Source organism: Micromesistius poutassou (genome assembly GCF_964030765.1).
Source record: "Micromesistius poutassou genome assembly, contig: SCAFFOLD_3684, whole genome shotgun sequence".
NCBI lineage: Eukaryota > Metazoa > Chordata > Actinopteri > Gadiformes > Gadidae > Micromesistius > Micromesistius poutassou.
This window is the reverse complement of record NW_028177949.1, coordinates 12,001-30,752: the sequence shown is the minus strand read 5'-3', so window position 1 is coordinate 30,752 and position 18,752 is coordinate 12,001. Positions and strand designations below refer to the sequence as shown.

The 18,752-nt window shown below is 46.4% G+C and overlaps 2 protein-coding genes across 3 annotated transcripts; one reads left to right on the top strand and one right to left on the bottom strand.

Annotated features, from left to right (window-relative positions):
• Window positions 1-14: 14 nt before the first annotated feature.
• On the bottom strand, window positions 15-5,369 carry LOC311374927 (ras-like protein family member 11A-like). The gene is made up of 8 exons (XM_084490656.1): window positions 4,841-5,369; window positions 4,166-4,222; window positions 3,539-3,621; window positions 2,396-2,436; window positions 1,661-1,790; window positions 1,287-1,362; window positions 1,122-1,198; window positions 15-770 (listed from the first exon to the last, which is right to left on the bottom strand). The coding sequence occupies exons 1-8, from the start codon at window positions 4,995-4,997 to the stop codon at window positions 624-626; spliced, it is 768 nt and encodes a 255-aa protein (XP_084346782.1). The 5' UTR covers window positions 4,998-5,369; the 3' UTR covers window positions 15-623.
• Window positions 5,370-6,382: 1,013 nt separating this feature from the next.
• Window positions 6,383-17,896, top strand: LOC311374929 (ubiquitin carboxyl-terminal hydrolase 12-like). Of its 2 annotated transcripts, none has more exons than XM_084490658.1 (10): window positions 6,383-6,533; window positions 8,609-8,689; window positions 8,799-8,882; window positions 9,351-9,474; window positions 10,284-10,603; window positions 10,709-10,785; window positions 10,926-11,009; window positions 12,233-12,430; window positions 13,046-13,124; window positions 14,259-17,896. In XM_084490658.1, exons 1-10 carry the CDS (start codon window positions 6,486-6,488, stop codon window positions 14,358-14,360), a joined length of 1,197 nt encoding a protein of 398 aa, XP_084346784.1. In that variant the 5' UTR covers window positions 6,383-6,485; the 3' UTR covers window positions 14,361-17,896. The 2 variants fall into 2 exon arrangements, with proteins under 2 accessions (XP_084346784.1, XP_084346783.1); XM_084490657.1 differs by having other exon boundaries at window positions 9,345-9,474.
• Window positions 17,897-18,752: the final 856 nt, after the last annotated feature.

The window sequence follows — 18,752 nt, the reverse complement described above, 5'->3', positions numbered from 1 at the left end:
ACAATCCTCTCAGTCACACAATAGTGGCGTCACTCGATGATGATGATGTCGCACCATGATGATGTCATTCGGTGGGCCATCGGAATGGCGTCAGGTAGTGAGGTCATGGTTCCTTTTGGTGAAGCTTCCTGTGTTTTAACCTGTGTTGTAAACACTTCTCCCGTCCATCAGCTGGTCGGTCCATTCATCCAATTCGGTCATCATCTAACCATCCATCCTTTCACCATCTAGCCATCCCTCCATCCACCTCTCCACCCCTCCATCCATCATCCATCCATCCATCCACCTTTTTAGCCACCCATCCATCCATCCATTATCATTGTGCTATCCATCTGTCCATTCATCCAACAAAGCATATTTGTTTGTAACTTCCTTTAAACTTTCCCCGGTCACCTCTTTAGCCAAAGTCTTCAGAGTTTCAATAGGGTGGTTCAAACACGGCGGGTAAAACGTTGTTCTGACTTTTTAGAATCAGATCAGAACCGTTCCAATTCCAGAAAAAAAACAAGGAAAAAGAAGTCCGGTCCATTATCCCGTAATTCCATTCTTTCGTCAGCGGAGACCATTATCATTTGAATCCGTTCCGTGTTTTGCTCTCCGGGTTTTCCGCCGGGCCGCGCGGCTCAGGGACCCGAGGCCGACTTGCCCTTGGAGGAGAGGACCTGGCGGAACCTCCTCTTCAGCTCCTGCATGTTGGGGGACTTGGGCCTGGCCAGGTGGAGCCCGGGCCTCCTCTTCTCCCCGTTGCCCCCGCCCAGCGCCCGGCTCACCTGGAGGGAGAGAGGGAGGAGCCGGTGCGGGCGGGATTCAGAGGATGGTGAAACGAGAAAAAAGTTGCACGTAAAAACTGTGGAGTCCGTGGACATGAATTGAACGTCAAATTGCTCCGCTTCTAAATCAAACATCAACAATTTTTACTTTATTTTTTCTTCTTTTACTACTTCTTTTACTTTTTACTTTAATCGCATTACATAACGGGTATGAAGACCCTGTGATTTGAGATTTGTGACGTGTTCAGTAAAAGTCAATCAGGAAATGTGGCAGGAAATCTCTCCCATGGAAGAGAGGAAGCTGCTGTGAATGACGACCGGGCGGGGGGGGGGGGGGGGGGGGGGGGGTACCTCCTGACAGAGCTGGAGGAAGGCCGCGTGAACTCCGTCGTGGTTCTCTCTGGCCGACGCCTCAAAGTACGCCCCCCCTGAGGGAAGGACAACCTTTGTTTGTTGACAGTGGTCGCTAGTAGACAGAAGCTAAAGCTAACCATAAGGGGATGAGGTGTGTCTAACCTAGGCTGGCGGCCAGCCCCTCCCCCTCCTCCGCGGGTACCTGCCGGGCCCTCAGCAGGTCGCTCTTGTTGCCCACCTGCAGGATTACACATCGGATTATACAGCATCATGTGACGGAGTAGGGATTATAGATTATAGATTATTACTAGTGATGCCACTAGCATATGCTCCGTGCAACACTGTCTGTGAGTGGATGAGGATGAGGGTGAGAGAGTGACTATGTGTGACTGAGTTTGTACATTTCTTAACAAATGAGCAAATCCATGAATTATTTCATAATTTCACTTCAAATGTAGTTTGGAGTAAAACAAACATTATTGAAGCACATTTCAGTGTCTTTTGATTATATATGTTACACACACACACACACACACCAGTATAACAGGTATGTTCCCCGAGGGGTGGATGCGGCGGACGTGCTGGTACAGGGGCTGGATGGTGCGGTAGCTGTTGTAGTCGGTGATGGAGAACACCAGGACGTAGCCATCCGCCCAGTAGATGGACCTGGAGCCACAGGGAAGGACACCGCTATAGAGACAGTATAGCAGCAGGCTCCGGAGAGGGAGGGTTGTGGTGGAGATAGATTATGGAGCGAGAGAGACGTCCAGAGATGATAGAGAGACAGATGTAAAGAGGGAGGGAAAGAGAGAGTGTGAGAGAGAGTGAGAGTGAGAGAGTGAGAGAGTGAGAGTGAGAGTGAGAGAGAGTGAGAGAGTAGAGATAGATGACAGAGTGAGAGAGGTCCAGAGATGATAGAGAGACAGATAAAGAGAGGGAGAGAGGGAGAGAGAGCAGATAAAGAGAGCGAGAGAGATGGAGAGATAGAGAGAGAGAGATAGAGAGAGAGAGAAATGGTAGAGCAAGAGAGAGGTCCAAAGATGATAGAGAGACAGGGGAAGAGAGGGAGAGAGAGAGGTTTACCGGGGACAGAGCCAAAGGTCAGAGGTCGTAATCAGACCTGGCGAAAGCGCTACACACAGGTTAGCTCAGTCCACGGAAAGAATGCAAGACAGAGGGAAGTAACAACGAAAGAATGAAGAAAAGGAAGAAAGAACAAGACAAAGAAAGACGAGGGAAGAGAGACAGACAGAAACATGAAAAGAGCTCACCTATTTATCTGTTCCTGGCAGTACAAACCGTCCACATCATCCTGAGGGAGGGAGAGGGAGAGAGGGAGAGAGAGAGAGAGAGAGAGAGAGAGAAATATGGAGTTTGACAGGTATGGGATGTGTACAGATGTTCTGACTCATATTTGTACTTTCTATCCGCTGAGCAGAGCACAGGTTACAGACAGAGGCAGACCACTCCTTGGTCCTTAATGTGACACATTTCCGAGGAAGGCCGGATGTTAGCGTTCTAGAAACTTTACATTTGAACAACTTTAAGTGCGGACTGTTTAGTGTCTTCCATGTAAACCTTGTGTTTGGTGTGCATTTCTAGTGGAGTCCATGTCTGTTAGCGTGGTTATTCTTTAACTTTTTAGGGACAGCTCTTCCCTCTGAGCAAACAGCAAAACGCCGGCAGACCCCCGGGTTCACATTCATGTTCACAGTTCAAAGTAAAGCAGGATATTGATGTTAGGGTGGGGATGAACACCACTTATGAACTGATGCAACTAGCCGTTTCATGTTGATCCGTTCCTGGTGTTAGTAATCAAAGTGGATGCTATTCGGTGTGCACTTTTTCTGCGTGGACAATCTGTGTTCACTGTTCATCGAAATTAGAAGGTCAAAGGTTGTGTAGGGCAAACAGAGAACAGGGGTCTGGGTTGTGGGGGGGGGGGGGGGGGGGGGGGGGGGGGTGTATTTACATTGGAATGCCATTGGACCATCAGCCATTATGCATTCTTCTGGTCCAACTAGATTCAAGATAAAGCCCCAATACAATATATACATAAAAATATAAAAAGATAAATGATAAAATAACATGAGAAGTCTGTGTGAGGGTGAGTGAGTGAGTGAGTGAGTGGTCATGCATGCATATGTGTGTGTGTGTGTGTGTGTGTGTGTGTGTGTGTGTGTGTGTGTGTGTGTGTGTGTGTGTGTGTGTGTGTGTGTGTGTGTGTGTGTGTGTGTGTGTGTGTGTGTGTGTGTGTGTGGTCATGCGTGCGTGTGTGTGTGGTCGTGCGTGCGTGCGTGCGTGCGTGCATGCGTGTGTGTGGTCGTGCGTGCGTGCGTGCGTGCATGCGTGCGTGCGTGCGTGCGTGCGTGCATGCGTGCGTGCGTGCGTGCGTGCGTGCGTGCGTGCGTTACCTGCAGAGCTACACAGGGTGTGTCCTGGACCTGCAGGGAGACCTCCTCACCCTCCAGACTCAACTTCCTGGAATACAGAGCACCTGAGAGAGAGACAGGCGGAGAGAGAGACAGGGGGAGAGAGAGACAGGGGGAGAGAGAGACAGGGGGAGAGAGAGACAGGGGGAGAGAGAGACAGGCGGAGAGAGAGACAGGGGGAGAGAGAGACAGGCGGAGAGAGAGACAGGCGGAGAAAGAGACATGTGGAGGGACACACAGGTGGAGGTTAACAATAGCACTTCTGTAGCGTCTTATCCTAGCTCTTTGTTGTTAGGGTTAACCCAGCAAATAAACCAGCAACATCCTCTCTGCACCGGCAGCGATACATTGTTGTTTCTCTTTCTTCTGAAAAATGTACTTATTGTAAGTTGCTTTGGATAAAAGCGTCTGCTAAATGCCCTAAATGTAAATGAAGATGAATAAATTAATGAATGGATGGATTTCATATATATATATATAAATGAATGAATGGAGGAATGGGTCAATGTCATATGTATGAATGAATGATTGGAGGAATAAATTAAAGGATGAATGAATGAATGGATGGTTTAATCGTTGGATGGCTTAATCGTTGGAGGAAAATCTCACCAGTGTTGGCTTCATAGTCTCCTATGAACCTCTTGGTGAGGAAGCGGACAATGAGTGCTGAAACGGCAGGAAACAGGATGAGTAGCACAACAAGAGCGCCGTGTTTGGACAGAGCATGATTTGTGTTGAAAAGGGCTGTCATAATAACACTCGACATGTATGTAAATCTATCTATGATATAAACCATGAACATACAATGGAATTCCTTTTATGACGAAGCAATTACGTATGGGTTTGTGATTTCTTTCACATATTGTTTTAGAGTTTTTACAGTTACCAATACAAAATAATGACTTCTAATAATAAAACGACTATTGTATGTATATCATGTAGCGTTTTCCGATATGTCGCCCCCTGTTGGCTTTGAATGTAACTTCCGACATTCCTTTTGAACTGGTTAGTTCTGGACAATTACATTTCTTGTGATCTCTGGAGAACAAAATACACTGGCCTCAGTGAACGAAACCAGTTTTAGGAGGACATAGACATGCGTGATATGGTCTTCAGTAAGCATGAGGATACGTTGAAGTCAGCTACCCCACTTTTTTTTAAATGCTCTTTCAAGACAATGACTTAAAATGTAATAATCTCAAAGTTTTTTTTTTTTTGCTGAGTTGGTCCTCTGTGTTCAATTGTTTATCCACCAGAACAAGTTGTAAAACCCCATTGTCTTACCAGTTTTCCCGACGTTGCTCGCACCCAACACCACGATTTTGACGTTTTTGTTGGGAACCACGCAGTCCAGCACGGGGTACTCCGGTATGGGAACCAGCAGAAAGTTGCCAGAACCGCCACCGCTCATCGTCCTCGCTGGGTCGGCTGTGATCCGCATTTAGCTCCCCTCGCTCCGGTCCGTTATCAGCCTGTCTGGCAATGCGGTCTGTGTGCCTCCCTCCACCAGACCTATCTCTCTATCTTTCCTCACTGCTATCTTCAGTAGTGGGTGAGGGCGAGTAGAGTCCTCTACTCTAGTAGGTCCGTGTGGTCAAGTCAATACTCCCCGTTGATTCAGAAAATGGACTTGAATTCTTGCTTCCCGCTTGTGGAGCATCAAAGGAAGGGCAGTTTAGGCGTTTTTTTTTAAATATATATATACCGAACTGAATATGTGTTTCAGTCATCCGGGATTAGTGCGTGCACACACAAACGCATACACACACACAAACACATACACACACACTGGGTCGGCTGCTTCCACCGTGTAGCCGACCGGACCGAGCCAGAGAGAGGGAGAGGGATTGTGTGTTAAGAGAGAGAGAGAGCGCAAGAGAGAGGGTGTGTGTGTGTGTGTGTGTGTGTGTGTGTGTGTGTGTGTGTGTGTGTGTGTGTGTGTGTGTGTGTGTGTGTGTGTGTGTGTAGGCTGACCATGCATTGGCTCAATATTCCCAGACGCGTCTGAACTTGGCTGCAGCATCAAATGAATACCTCAAGATTAGGCCAACAGGGCCTTTATTTACTATTAGTAGTAATTAAAACTATTAGTAGTAATTACACATATTAGCCTTTCATAGGTCTACCGGGTCTTACTAGTACTAATGCAAACGTATGAGTACTAAGTACAATACGAAGTTATTATTGGCCATGGCCAGTTTATATTAAAAACTAAAGTTGATTTCTCAAAAAGAATAAACGGATGAAGCGCACTTTGGCACCGTGCGCATGCAGGCGCACCGACGGTGCATGGGTGGTCACTGCGTGTGTTCCGATAAGGTATCTGAGGGATCGCATAAACCTGTATTGTTTTATTCTAGATGTGTTTAAGAAAGTTGGCGTATAGTCAGGTAATAAGGGTATCGGAGCGGAGGTAAAATATTAAAATATAATGTAATAATATGAATATTCAAATGTTGTTTTTTTTACATTAAATAAGAATACAACTACAAAAATCCAAAATATATCTGCATACATATATAGTATACAATATAATATCAAGAGTAATAGAAGGGTAGAAAAAAAACAACTAAAAAAGAAATGCCACCACCATTGACAGCTGAGGTCGGCTGACATATCAGTTTGTTTTTACTCCGTCGTTCGGTCCACTTTGGGGACAGTCGTTTTCTGTCATTGTTCGTCCAGGTGTGAAGCACAATGCGGATTCTATCACCTCTACTGTCTGTCACACACGGCACCGCCCCACGCCGTGGTGTGATGCCTTGAACCAAGCAACCCTGCACGGTGCGTCAGCGACACTCCCTCCTCCACCACCACGACCACCAGACAGGCCGGACGGGCGGAAAGGTTTCCCCGGAACTCTGCAGCCCTATTCGGCTGCGATCGTTTCTAAACACCGGTGGTCCAGGTCCAGTATGGAGGATTACGGATGGAAATACTGATGACAGTCCGAAAGATCGCCTCGATTTGTACGATGGTACGGTAGAACCCCGTTATTCCGGTGTTTGTGTTGGTGTTGTGTTTTGTTTTGTGTGTCCGGTGGACCCTGACGTGTTAACAAGCTAAAGCTAAGCTAGGTCGGACCAGCTAACACCGCCGGGTTTGGTTAAGCTAGCCGCTCTGTTAGATCGCACTCAGCTGCACCTTTTAAATGAAGCTGGTCTGTAAGCAGACTTGCTAACATAGCTTCAGCGTGTTACTAGCTGGTCTGTTCGCGATATCAATTCAGGGGTTTAGAAAACTTGCTAACCTCAGTTTGAAACATCATCATGATGATGATACACACACATACACACACACAGCTAGCCCTTTAGCCGTGAGCTAGTCCCAACACAACACAGTGGTGTGTCTGTGTTGGAGGCCAAGTTGTGTTGAGGCTTACTGTTGTTCTTGTTGTTGTGTTGTGTCTACACACTGCGTGCCTGGTTGTCAATGAGACCTGAGGGCTGATGAAAGGTTGAACCACGGCTAACTAGCTTAGCTCAGATTTAGCCTGACGTCACTGTCAGACTTTAACAGAGAGTCTATAGAAAAGTACGCGTTCATAAATCAGCCCATATGTGTAAGAAATAACCCTATAGGAACCTATTTGGGTCGGTTTAATATCCAGTAGTCTTACGTTACTTTAGTTGCATTCAGGATAGTCTATTGGTTCAGGTGGTCTACTACCAGCAGAATGGTACTGGGTTCGATTCCCAATGTCCGCAGTCTACCTGTAGGCATCTTCTAGCAAGAGGCCCTATCCCCCTACCTGCCACTCACTGACATGTATCCGAGTTGACTGGAAGTCTCTTTGACTGAAAGCAGATGCTACATTATTGGGATAACTGTTCAGGAACATATGTGCAATTATCATATTGTAATAATAACAACCTGTTACACGTATTTTACCTTTTCATTTTTCACCGGCTATTAATGTCCATGTCTGATTTATTTGACCAGCCTCTCTGTAATGTAAACCAGTGGTCAGGATCATGTGTCACCTCGTCAGGGGTTCTGTGTCATTATTCTGCAGAAATGCAAAATAAGAGTGTTCTCTGCTGTGACATTGGTGCCGTGGGTAATTTTTGGGTACATCTTTTGAACCATTGTGTTTAATTGTTCTATGATTGTGGTTGTGCATTCATATCTACAGTAGACGTCAGTGGCTTTGTCCTTGAAGCCGCCTTACGGCATCCTGTTTGCCGGTCTGTGCTTACGACGGATGTGGTGTGCATAATACTGTAATACAATATTACCTCAATGTGCAACAGTGGGCAATGTGTGGGTGTGCATGGATGGGATTGTCCAGACTCTTATTCCCATGATGCACTGCTTCCCCTCTAGCTACAGTACACTAACCAACCTTTCAACTCAGTTTTAACCACCTTGAATCTGATATAGAAACTAGCTGCATTTTGGTGAACCCAATGTAGTTGTACTGTGTTTGATAAATTATTACATATAGTAATGTATATGAGGGTTTTATATATTGGCCTACTGTGTTATGTATACAGTGTCCACTACTGTCAGCCTATTGACTAGATGAGTATGTTTCTGCAATACAGGAGGCTGTAGTTTCAGGACCTTTTATCGAAAGCAAATAGCAACGGTTAATACACACATTGACACACCATGCAAGGCGACAGCCAGCTCATCAGTAGCAGTTAGCAGAGACACATCGACTCTCAGTGAGCAGGAGCCGGGGATCAAACTAGCAATCTTCCGGTTTCTAGTCAACCTGCTCTATCTGTTCGTAAATCTAACCTAACATCTAAAGTTGATCATCCAACCAAATAAATTAGCAAGGATTAAAGGAAAAATGTAAATCCGACTAGGAATGCAGAACTGCAGGAACACTTAATGCGTGCCATTGTTATGTCGGATATTTATTTTCTCTCTCCCCCTCCATCCCCACTTCACTCGCCCCTTCTCCCTCCCTCCCTCTCTCTCCCTGTTTCTCTCCGTTATCTCTTCCTCTCTTCTGCCCTCTCTCCGTCTATCTTCCTCTCTCTACCTCACTCGCTCTCTTTGTCTTATCTCTCTTTCTTTCTGTCCCTCTACCTCTCTCAGGGCGCCAATGCCTCCGCTTTGGAGAAGGAGATTGGACCGGAACAGTTTCCCGTAAATGAACACTACTTCGGATTGGTCAATGTGAGTGTTGATCAATCAAAAACACATGATCTCTCTGGCTCTCTCTCCCTGTCCTTGTCTCTGTCTCTTCCTCTCACTAAACTGTTTGTGAATCTGTTTGTCTCTGCAGTTTGGAAACACCTGCTACTGTAACTCAGTCCTGCAGGCGTTGTATTTCTGCCGGCCGTTCAGAGAGAAAGTTCTGGCATATAAGGTGAGTTACTGGTCAAACCTGGTCTGAACGGGTACAAAGACTACATAAACTGACTCTTCCGGTTTGAATGTCCAGATTCAGACCACTGAAACCTATCTGAAGAGTCGCTTTGCTAAAAAGTACAGTTTTGAGGATAGGGCTTTAGGTATCATGCTAAAGATGAATTGTAGGTTTTAGTTTAGAGATGGTTAGGTTAAGAGTAAGTTACGGTTAAATATGGCTTGGTTTTGATCAACTTCAGGTATTACAATAGAGATAGTGAGGTTATTGTAAGAGTTTTGTGGCGGCTTCAGTCAGTCAGTAGGATACATCTTGTTATGGGTACAAATACGGGGAGGTGCTAAGGTGTGTGTGTGTGTGTGTGTGTGTGTGTGTGTGTGTGTGTGTGTGTGTGTGTGTGTGTGTGTGTGTGTGTGTGTGTGTGTGTGTGTGTGTGTGTGTGTGTGTGTGTGTGTGTTGCAGGTGCAGCCCCGGCGCAAGGAGTCCCTGCTCACCTGCCTGGCCGACCTCTTCAACAGCATCGCCACGCAGAAGAAGAAGGTGGGGGTCATCCCCCCGAAGAAGTTCATCTCCCGTCTGAGGAAGGAGAACGGTGAGCAGGGAGAGAGGATCCAATGACATATTTAGCATTCTGTTCGTTCCTCATGCCTTGGAGGCACGTTTTTTCATTTTAATGTAGCGCAATAACGCTTAGGTGAGTTCAATTGAAATGAGAGGGCGAGATTGATGATGAGAGAGGGACACACACACACACACACACACACACACACACACACACACACACACACACACACACACACACACACACACACACACACACACACACACACACACACACACACACACACACACACACACCCCTTAATTATAGTAGACTGACTGAGGGAGAGAAGGAGACATAGTATAGAGAGGGAGACTATAGAGAGGGAGGCAAAATTAGGGGGAGACTGATGTAGAGAGGTTAAGAGACACATGATGAGAGAGAGGGATACAGTATTAGGTCAAATGTATTAAGTCATCTCTTTATCTAGATGTATAACAAGTAGTCTTGCTGGTCAAGGGCTGACAGAATCATATCTGTAGAGTCAGACGACTAATGTGGAAACACTGTTTCACAAGACCTGAATATGTTCCTCTCTCGCTCTTCCACCACTGTCGTTCTCCATCTATCGCTCTCTCTCTCTCTCCGGTTCCTCTAACAAACATTGACGCTGTTTATTTTCCCTGTCTTCTCTTCCTCATTCATCCCTCTCTCCGCCTCCTCGTTCCGTCTATTTTCTCTGTCATTCTTTCCACTCACCGGCTCTCCATCTCTTTATCTTGGTCTGCACCTCTCTCCGATGCTCTCCCCATTGCTGTCTCTGCCCCTTCTCCCCCTCTCCAACCTGTCTCCCTCCTCAGAGCTCTTTGATAACTACATGCAGCAGGACGCCCACGAGTTCCTCAACTACCTCCTCAACACCATCGCGGACCTCCTGCAGGAGGAGAAGACCCCGGAGCAGCAGACCCACAACGGGAAGCTCCTCCACAACGGAGGAGCGGGAGGAGTGGGAGGAGGAGTAGGAGATGCGGGGGGAGACGTAGGGGGAGGAGGCGGCGGAGGTGGAGGTGGAGGAGGAGGAGGGAGCAGTGGGGGGACGAAGGAGGCGCAGCGCACCTGGGTGCATGAGATCTTCCAGGGCACGTTGACCAACGAGACGCGCTGCCTCAACTGTGAAGCGGTGAGTGGGGGGAGGCGGTGGCGGACAAGCAACCGTGATTAGACTGTTGAGCAGCATTGGGAGCCGAACAGAACTTTGTCTCAATGTCTCTCTTCACCTGTGCAGGTGAGCAGCAAAGACGAGGACTTCCTCGACCTGTCCGTCGACGTGGAGCAAAACACCTCCATCACACACTGTCTCAGGTGCGCGTGCACACACACACACACACACTTTGATTACACACTAACTTCCATCGCAAGTGTCCAATCCTATGGTAGAAATGACTTAATATTATGGTGTCCAACCTTAATCTGTGTGTGTGTGTGTGTGTCCGTGTCCACAGGGGCTTCAGCAACACAGAAACGTTATGCAGTGAGTACAAGTACTACTGTGAGCAGTGCCGCAGCAAACAGGAAGCACAGAAGAGGTGAGTGATGTCATCAATCGTCCGAGTCACTTCCTGCCTTACGTTTTAGGTCCAAGGTCTGTTGTTGTAGCAAGGGGCCCCCTTCCACTTGAACTTTCCGGTCCTATCTTCTCTCTCCTCTCCTCCCTCCTTTCCTCTCCCCCTTTCCTCTCTTCTTTTCTCCTCTCCAACTCTTCATCTCGTCTCCTCTTCCTCTCCCCTCCAGGCTCTGCTTAATGAATACTAACAGAAATAGGTAACTAAGTAGGACACATCTAGGGCCCCTGGCGGCCTTAAGGGGCCCCCGTTGACTCAACGCCGTATCGAAGTCTCGCTGTGATTGGCTTCTGTTTCGTGTCACCGAGACCACACACACACACACGCACATTTAGAAGCGTGTCATCCTAGTACCTAGTACTCTACATTGGTTCCAGTAAGCAGCCAGAGTGCTTTGCTGGCATGGGACATCTTCTTCCAGCAGGAAGAGCACAAACGTAGGTTGCCGTCGCCCGTCCACCCCTCCAGCCTCCTGCTCCCGGACGGAAACTTCTAGATGGAAAAAGGATGAGGGTGGAGGAAGGGGGGGGTTAGTGGGGGCTAGTGGTGTTGACAACCTGATTGTGTTGGCGGGTCTTTGGTACAGCGTACTGTCATCAACGTTTTCCTTTTGTCAATCAAAGCAATGATTTTGAGCATTTGTTGGTTTGAGGCGGCAAGAGGGATTTTTCTGGGCAATAGGAGAAGTGTGCACTCATGATATTGTAAGATCCATGTCCTTGGTAGCCTGGAAATCCAGACCCACATCTAGAAAGCTGTAGGGTCTGGCAACGAGTAATGAAAATGGCCCAACTCGAGGGGCGGAACCAAAGATGCATTTGAAAATATCACTGCACGCAATTGGATAACACTACGACCAATCAGAAGAATACAAGGGGTGACGTATCCAGACCAGCGGAGCTAACCAAAAGAAAAGACTCTTGCCGTATCCGGTCGGTAAAACCGCAACGCTTTTGGCCCGCCTATATCAGATACACCGATGTGATTGGTTGATGTTCTGGGCCAGGGGAATTGGGGAGTGAGTATATAGCTCGTTCCCAGAGTGACTCGCTGAGCAAATTCAAATTGTGCTCTCGCGAGAACTCTGGGTTTCCAGGGTATGATAAAACCCTTAAAACATAAAAAAATGTTAAAACCAGTAACACTAACCCCCCCTTCCCCTCCATCTCCCCTCCTCCTCCTCCCAGGATGAGGGTGAAGAAGCTGCCCATGATCCTAGCGCTGCACCTCAAGCGGTTCAAGTACATGGACCAGCTGCACCGCTACACCAAGCTGTCCTACCGCGTGGTCTTCCCGCTGGAGCTGCGGCTCTTCAACACGTCCGGCGACGCCACCAACCCCGACCGCATGTACGACCTGGTGGCCGTCGTGGTGCACTGCGGCAGGTAGGGGGCCAACAAACACACCGCTGGGACTTTTTGGGGAAACCACACCTGGCTGCGTCTTCTGAAGGGGGAGCTCCTGTTTTGCCACCCGCCGGGAGGTGGATCAGCCGATGCAGAATCGGCCCGTCGACGTCCCTAGTGGGGAGGGCTGTCCACTCATAGATGGACGATGGGCAGATGGGTTTACCCAGTGGACTGTACCAACTCGCTGTGCTGATCTAGCCAATCCTCTGGTGGTGAAATAGGGGCTCTTTACTCTGGTATTTGGGATGAGAAGAGAAGAGCATAGAGAATCAATGATTTGTTTATAGGTTCCTTCTTATATATGTGGAAGTCGATTTCCGTAAATTCAAGCTCAGTTTAAGAACCAGTCAGCAACAAACTCTTGCGTGCCGAAAAATGCTAACAACCCCTTTGTTGGATTCCTGACACTATTTAATTAAAGTGGTTGACTTTATTTCTAACACCGTTAAATTAGATTTGATCTGTTATATTGTAAATGTTTATAGTCTTTATTTCCCATTGCTGTACTGACTCACTTGCAAAACATGCTGTCTCTGTATTGAGTCGTTTGACGGTAAATAACGAATCTTGTTGCCCTGTTTGTCTGAACAGCGGTCCTAACAGAGGTCACTACATCACCATCGTTAAAAGCCACGGCTTCTGGCTGTTGTTTGACGACGACATTGTGGAGGTGAGTCGGTTATTTTGTGTCAAAATCATCATTTTATATTGTATACCGTTCCACTGCCGTGAAACTGGTGTCGTTTTTTAATTCGCTCAGTGTTTCCCTTGAGGTCCAGTCTCGACTGCCGTTCATCCCTTAATAAGAACAACAATACTTTACATTTAAACCCTCAAGAGTGTTTCTCCAGTAGAGAAGAGAGCTTAGATTCCATGAAACCTCAACATTGTTTTGGTCCATTATGGGTAGAGAGGGGTTAGAGGCTTGGAGGTCCCGGTATTTTTCCACTATCATGGCGTGAGGGCCCATTCTAACATCTGGTGACCGCTTGACAGTTGGCTCCATGTCAACAGAGGTTCTGGATTATTCCGCTGAGTCTGCAGCTGTCCGGGCCTGGTTTATGCTATATGATATTTGGGTATTTTCGTTGAAAGGGTTTGAAGGATTTCCGATATTTTGTTCAAGTTTTGCTCTGTTCTGGCCTCGGATCGAAGCCTTTTGTAGCCTTGGCCTCTTTCATTCAGTTTTCCTCTATTTATTTTTCTCTGGGTTTTGAGCCCAGGCTTAGAGGAAAAGAGTCTGAAACTGCCTGGTGTGAGCTAGCAGCATTCTAATCCATCACAATCCAGACCCACGCTGCGACCGCTTTCAATCCAACGGCAAGAATCCTGGACTCAGCATCCCTCTGCGTTTCAAACTGCCTTATCCCCATTTATTCCACGGCTTTGTCGGATAGGTCAATCAAGGCAGTTATTTTTATAGAGCAGATTGTGCTCTGGATAACAGATCATCGCTTTGAGCAATATATCAAACTGTCAAATCGAATGGATAATTGACGGTTCAACAATTTTTTCAGTTGAAGAAATTAAATTGTTTTTTACAATTATATTTTCTGCCAAATTCTTGATTTATTTTCGTAAGCAGCCTTGTTTATAATGGGGATAATTGACAGCGAGCCGGTCATTTTCACAAAATGTCTCCAGTCTGTGTTTATTTTGCGAGGTAATGTCCGGCTTGCCTTTCATTGATCCCTTAGGTGGCCACGTATGATCCCTCACACACACACACACACACACACACACACACACACGCGCTAGCCTTCACGCCCCGCTCAATGTTGTCTCTTCTCCCCGCCGTCTGCAGAAAATCGACGCCCAGGCCATCGAGGAGTTCTACGGGCTGACGTCGGACATTTCCAAGAACTCTGAATCGGGTTACATCCTGTTCTACCAGTCCAGAGACTGAACGCAGCCGCCAATGGAAGAGCCCCCAAAACGGACTGTCAATCAGCAACGAGCGGGCGACGCCTCCCCTCCCCCTCCCTACAGGCCCCGACTCCAACACGCCCATATTAGTGTTCAGGCCTTATTTCCTTGTTGTCGGAGCGTTGCACTGGACCGCCCCCCACCCCCCCCCCCCTTTTTGGAAGATGAACGAGGTTGTTGCGTAGCCTCTTGTTTTTCAGTTTTTTTTTAAGCCTATCCCATCATGCATTGCGAGGTTCAACTGAAACGGTTGGATGGGCTTTGCAGTGCATTTTGGCATCGAGTCCTGAGAGGCTGGCATGTGATTGGTTGTGGTTGGAGAATCATGGTGGCCGGGGAATCGGTCTGAGCATATTATACAACTAGGAAAACCGCCGATTGATCGGTGAGGTGATGGAGCACGTTTTGGACACGGAAAAGCGAGTGGCTGTCTTCACGCACACATCGTATGGTGCTTAACATCGCTTAAAAAGATCAACTGGTTTCTTTGACCCTCTTCACTGTGCGTGTAATTAGCATCTCATTAGCGCTGTCTGTAGTCACCATAAGGGCTTAAGTGTTTGTATGTTTGCTTGCTTGCTTGCTTCTATATGGGATGTATATCTTCACCACTAGCCCAGACTGAAATACATGGTCAATCTACTGCAACCGGAGAATGAGATGAGCTGGGACTGTTCACAACCCTTCATCTAGTAGAACAGCGCTAGTCTCTATCAACTGCTAGCCAAAGCGTAAAGCTATAGCCGCTAGCTAGAAACGCTCACTACAGCCATCAGCTATAGCCGTCAGCTAAAGCCACAAACTATAGCCGCTGGTGATAGCCCCTAGCTGCAACCGGTCAGAACATCAACCGTTACATTCTAGGTAAAGTACCACATGGTATTTTGCTGCTCTGAAAAACCACCAGCAAACTTTACTGCTATCCCATTTTATCCCACCAAATGCCGATGAATTGGCTTTTTTGGGGTATTCATCAGAAATGATGGGAAACCAAACCTCTTGTTCTGTTACATAAACAGCAGGGACAACGGGGCTGCGGTTGGTGGCTTGGCTGAGCTGCTGCGGACAGTGCCTTTCCTTGTCGGTTGCTGGTGGCCATGACTGGTTTCACTGGTGATACTTGTTGCCAGGGCAGAGTGGCTAAAAATAAGGCAAGCTTTGAGTGGTCAATTATTTAGAAATGTCCCTCGACAATGCCCCATGTTTCTGATCTCCAGGCCATTTAGCAGTTGGAACACTTCCCCCTTCCCGTGCACATCAAAGCCATCTCTGAAGGACAGACACGGGAACAAACGGCCAATGCACCTTCCCTTACTCTGTGGCAACGCTGAACCGTGTATATTTATATATATATATATATATATATATATATATATATATATATTCGTCTAAACAAAATGTACCAATTGGTCAGAATGTAATACCGCCCGGACTTGTCTGTGGTTTATCCTTACATCTTCCACACATCGTTTGATTCAAACTCCCCCTGTTTCAGAAGCCAAACCTTCCCTCTTATTTATTACTGCACCAGCCAGGGATCTTCAGCGAGACCATTGTCCTGCTGTGTACCCAAACTCTCCCCGCCATGGAAGTGGATTGTTTTTGCATCGCAGCCTTTGCCAATGTAGACTCAACGCAACGCTTAAGGCATTTAACATTTAGTATGTTTGTCTGTAGACTACCACCTTTATCCTCCTAGAGCTTTATGAAGCTGAAGCCAACTGGTTTGTCCCGCAAAGTCTTCCACCCATCAATTGGTTCATTTTCCAGGGTTCATCTGTGGTTCAATTTAAGGTAGTGCTTTTAAAGGCATACCAAGCAGTGGCATCAAACGGCAGGGACAGTGACACCCACAGGAGAAGTACGGCATTGCACCTGGAAATACTACTTTCAGCCGTGCAATTGCAATGTTTCAGCCGAGGCGGAGCCGTTTCGGATGTTTGATGTCTATGTTGTGTTGCAGTCCTCGTAGTCAAGTCTCTTCAGCCCGCACGCTTCTTCTTTCCTGATTTATTATTTTGCGTGGCATGGATATTCAAGATCAGTTGTGCTTCTGTGATTAGAGGCTGGGGTTTTTTTCCAGTGTTGGCCAGTGCCAAGTCACTCTGAGGTCCATAGCTAGCTCAACAGTAGACCTAAATACTGTTCCATCACCACCTCTGCTTTGTTTTAATGCACAAAGACACCAAATATTGTTTCTTAAATGATTGATTGTTTTGTTTGTGTTATTTACCTCGTGCTACACTGCCAGTAAGCTTAATGTCCTCCCTGTTCAACTGGGTATATTTGAAAAATATAAAATTTAGATCAACCATATTGTGCTGACTATACTTGACTTCTGCTTGGAGTTAACAAACAAGCGCACCCGTTCACTCCCAAGTAACAACAATTTTTGTAATGTAACCAATACTTGATATACAAATTCTCACAGTTTCTTCAAATACTCCGCCGCTAGTCAGCCGCTAGTCCATCTGCACACTGGAAGCAGTATGTTCTTGAATGTAGGTCTGCTGCCGTTGAAATGTACAGTCAAATGGTCAACGGGGCCTTTTAGGAGCGATGGCTTACTTTACACTCACTCTCTAATTGAGACTCAGCTGAGAACACAACATTAAATTTAACTTTGTCTGCGTATCCGGTCCTATGTTGAAGTCTGAACCTGAACTACCTAATTAACATTTCAGAAAAGTGTTGTACATTTAAGAAAAGTGAGGACATTTGGAAGGACGTATTTACGCAGCATATAGTCACGCAATGGGGATTGAGAAGGCAGGTTATGTCTCTAAAAATAATGGCATCCATTTATGCATTTTTTTATTATGTTGCTATTCCATGAATGAAGAAAAATAAGTACAATTTGAATGACAACATTCAACATGCAAATAATACTTAGAAGGGGTCCACTGCCCCTTTCTCTACAATAACCATCAGTTATCTCATCTTTATCAGCGTTCACCTGTAAACTGAAATCAAAGGCGATTTAATTAGCGGTCGCTAAGCGAACGTCGACACTATATAGGTTATTTTTTTGTATTTAAATCCAATTAATGTTATTCTAATTATTGTTTTATGTTGCATTACTTTTGACTTGGTGTTAACGTTCTTTGTGTTATACTTTACTAATGACCAGTCTACCGTTGTTGAGTAGGCGCCTCGCGATAACCTGGGAGTGTTTTTATGATTACGTTGTACCGTTTCTAGTATGAGATGTTGATGTGTACATAAATACAGATGTTATTATTGGATATATGAATATTTGCTTGCTTGAAATAATCAACAGCCCAGAAAATAATTTCTGAAATGCTTTATTTTATTCCTTAACGGGCTGTCCCCGAAGACCAATCACTAACTGGAAGTAGAATGCCCCCGCCTACCTGGTGCTCCAAGTATAACAAACCAAACCAACCAAATGTCGTTGAGGCTATACTGTATATTTGACCGGTCACTAATGCCAAGGGTTACGAAGTGGTCCTGTTGAGGGAGGGAAGGGGGGATCTAAGCAAATAAAATGTTTAATAAATCATTCTGAGGCTATTTCTTTAGCTTTCAGTATTTGCCATGATTATCCATTACAAGACCTCTTGAAATACATCCACTTGTGGCGTCCCAAGTGGATGTATTTAAAGACCCATAGTGACATCACAGGGGTGGAGTGTCCACCGATATTATGATGGATAGCTCCCCTCCAGAGTTTATAAGAGGCTGGCAGGTTGACCTAGCTATCATAATCTGGCTGGACCCACTCCGACTTGTGATGTCACTAGTGGCTCGATTTCGAAATGCATTCTTTTTGTATCACCCCCCTGTGGTAAAGAAGAGGCCGTTTAAGGACAGCATTGAGAACAAACTATTGTCTCGATAGAAGTCCTGCATGAGCCCTCATACTAGACACAAGACCTTCTTCACAATGTACAGTAATTATGTGAAATTAGAACACAGTTTAGGTCCGTTGAACACACAAAACAACATGCCTGCCCGGGTAGGCCTAGTTCACCGGGTTCATTTCCACATGTTGGTGTTTACTACGGGGCACGGCGCAATCCCCTGGCTTGGTCCTTGGTCCCCTGGCTTCGTCACGTTTTGTTCTTTCGCTCACATTAGGGCTTTCCTAACTTCAGCGTAAACACCACCAAAGGTCCAAACAAAGTTTCGCAAGATCAACTCATAACTGAATCAATGTTTGCGTGCGCCCCAAGGCGGTTGTTTATTTAGTGTACTGACTAAGTCCTAAACGTAGTCTAGTACTGGTTGCTAAAAACGGCGAAATTAAAGTTTAGACGTGCGCCCAGTGCGCTCGAACATAGAAAACTGAGAGTTTAGCTCAGACAGTTTGAGCTTGCTCAGTTTGAGTTTCATTTTGACCCGGCAAATC

Bases quoted from the DNA above. Each gene is read 5' to 3' on its own strand.
- LOC311374927 (XM_084490656.1), bottom strand. From the start codon at position 4,997: ATGCGGATCACAGCCGACCCAGCGAGGACGATGAGCGGTGGCGGTTCT. The intron at 4,223-4,840 runs GTAAGACAATGG...CTGCCGTTTCAG, and splicing joins GAGCAACGTCGGGAAAACTG to CACTCATTGTCCGCTTCCTC. The intron at 3,622-4,165 runs GTGAGATTTTCC...TCTCTCTCTCAG, and splicing joins AGACTATGAAGCCAACACTG to GTGCTCTGTATTCCAGGAAG.
- LOC311374929 (XM_084490657.1), top strand. From the start codon at position 6,486: ATGGAAATACTGATGACAGTCCGAAAGATCGCCTCGATTTGTACGATG. The intron at 9,475-10,283 runs GTGAGCAGGGAG...CTCCCTCCTCAG, and splicing joins CCGTCTGAGGAAGGAGAACG to AGCTCTTTGATAACTACATG. The intron at 12,431-13,045 runs GTAGGGGGCCAA...TTGTCTGAACAG, and splicing joins GTCGTGGTGCACTGCGGCAG to CGGTCCTAACAGAGGTCACT.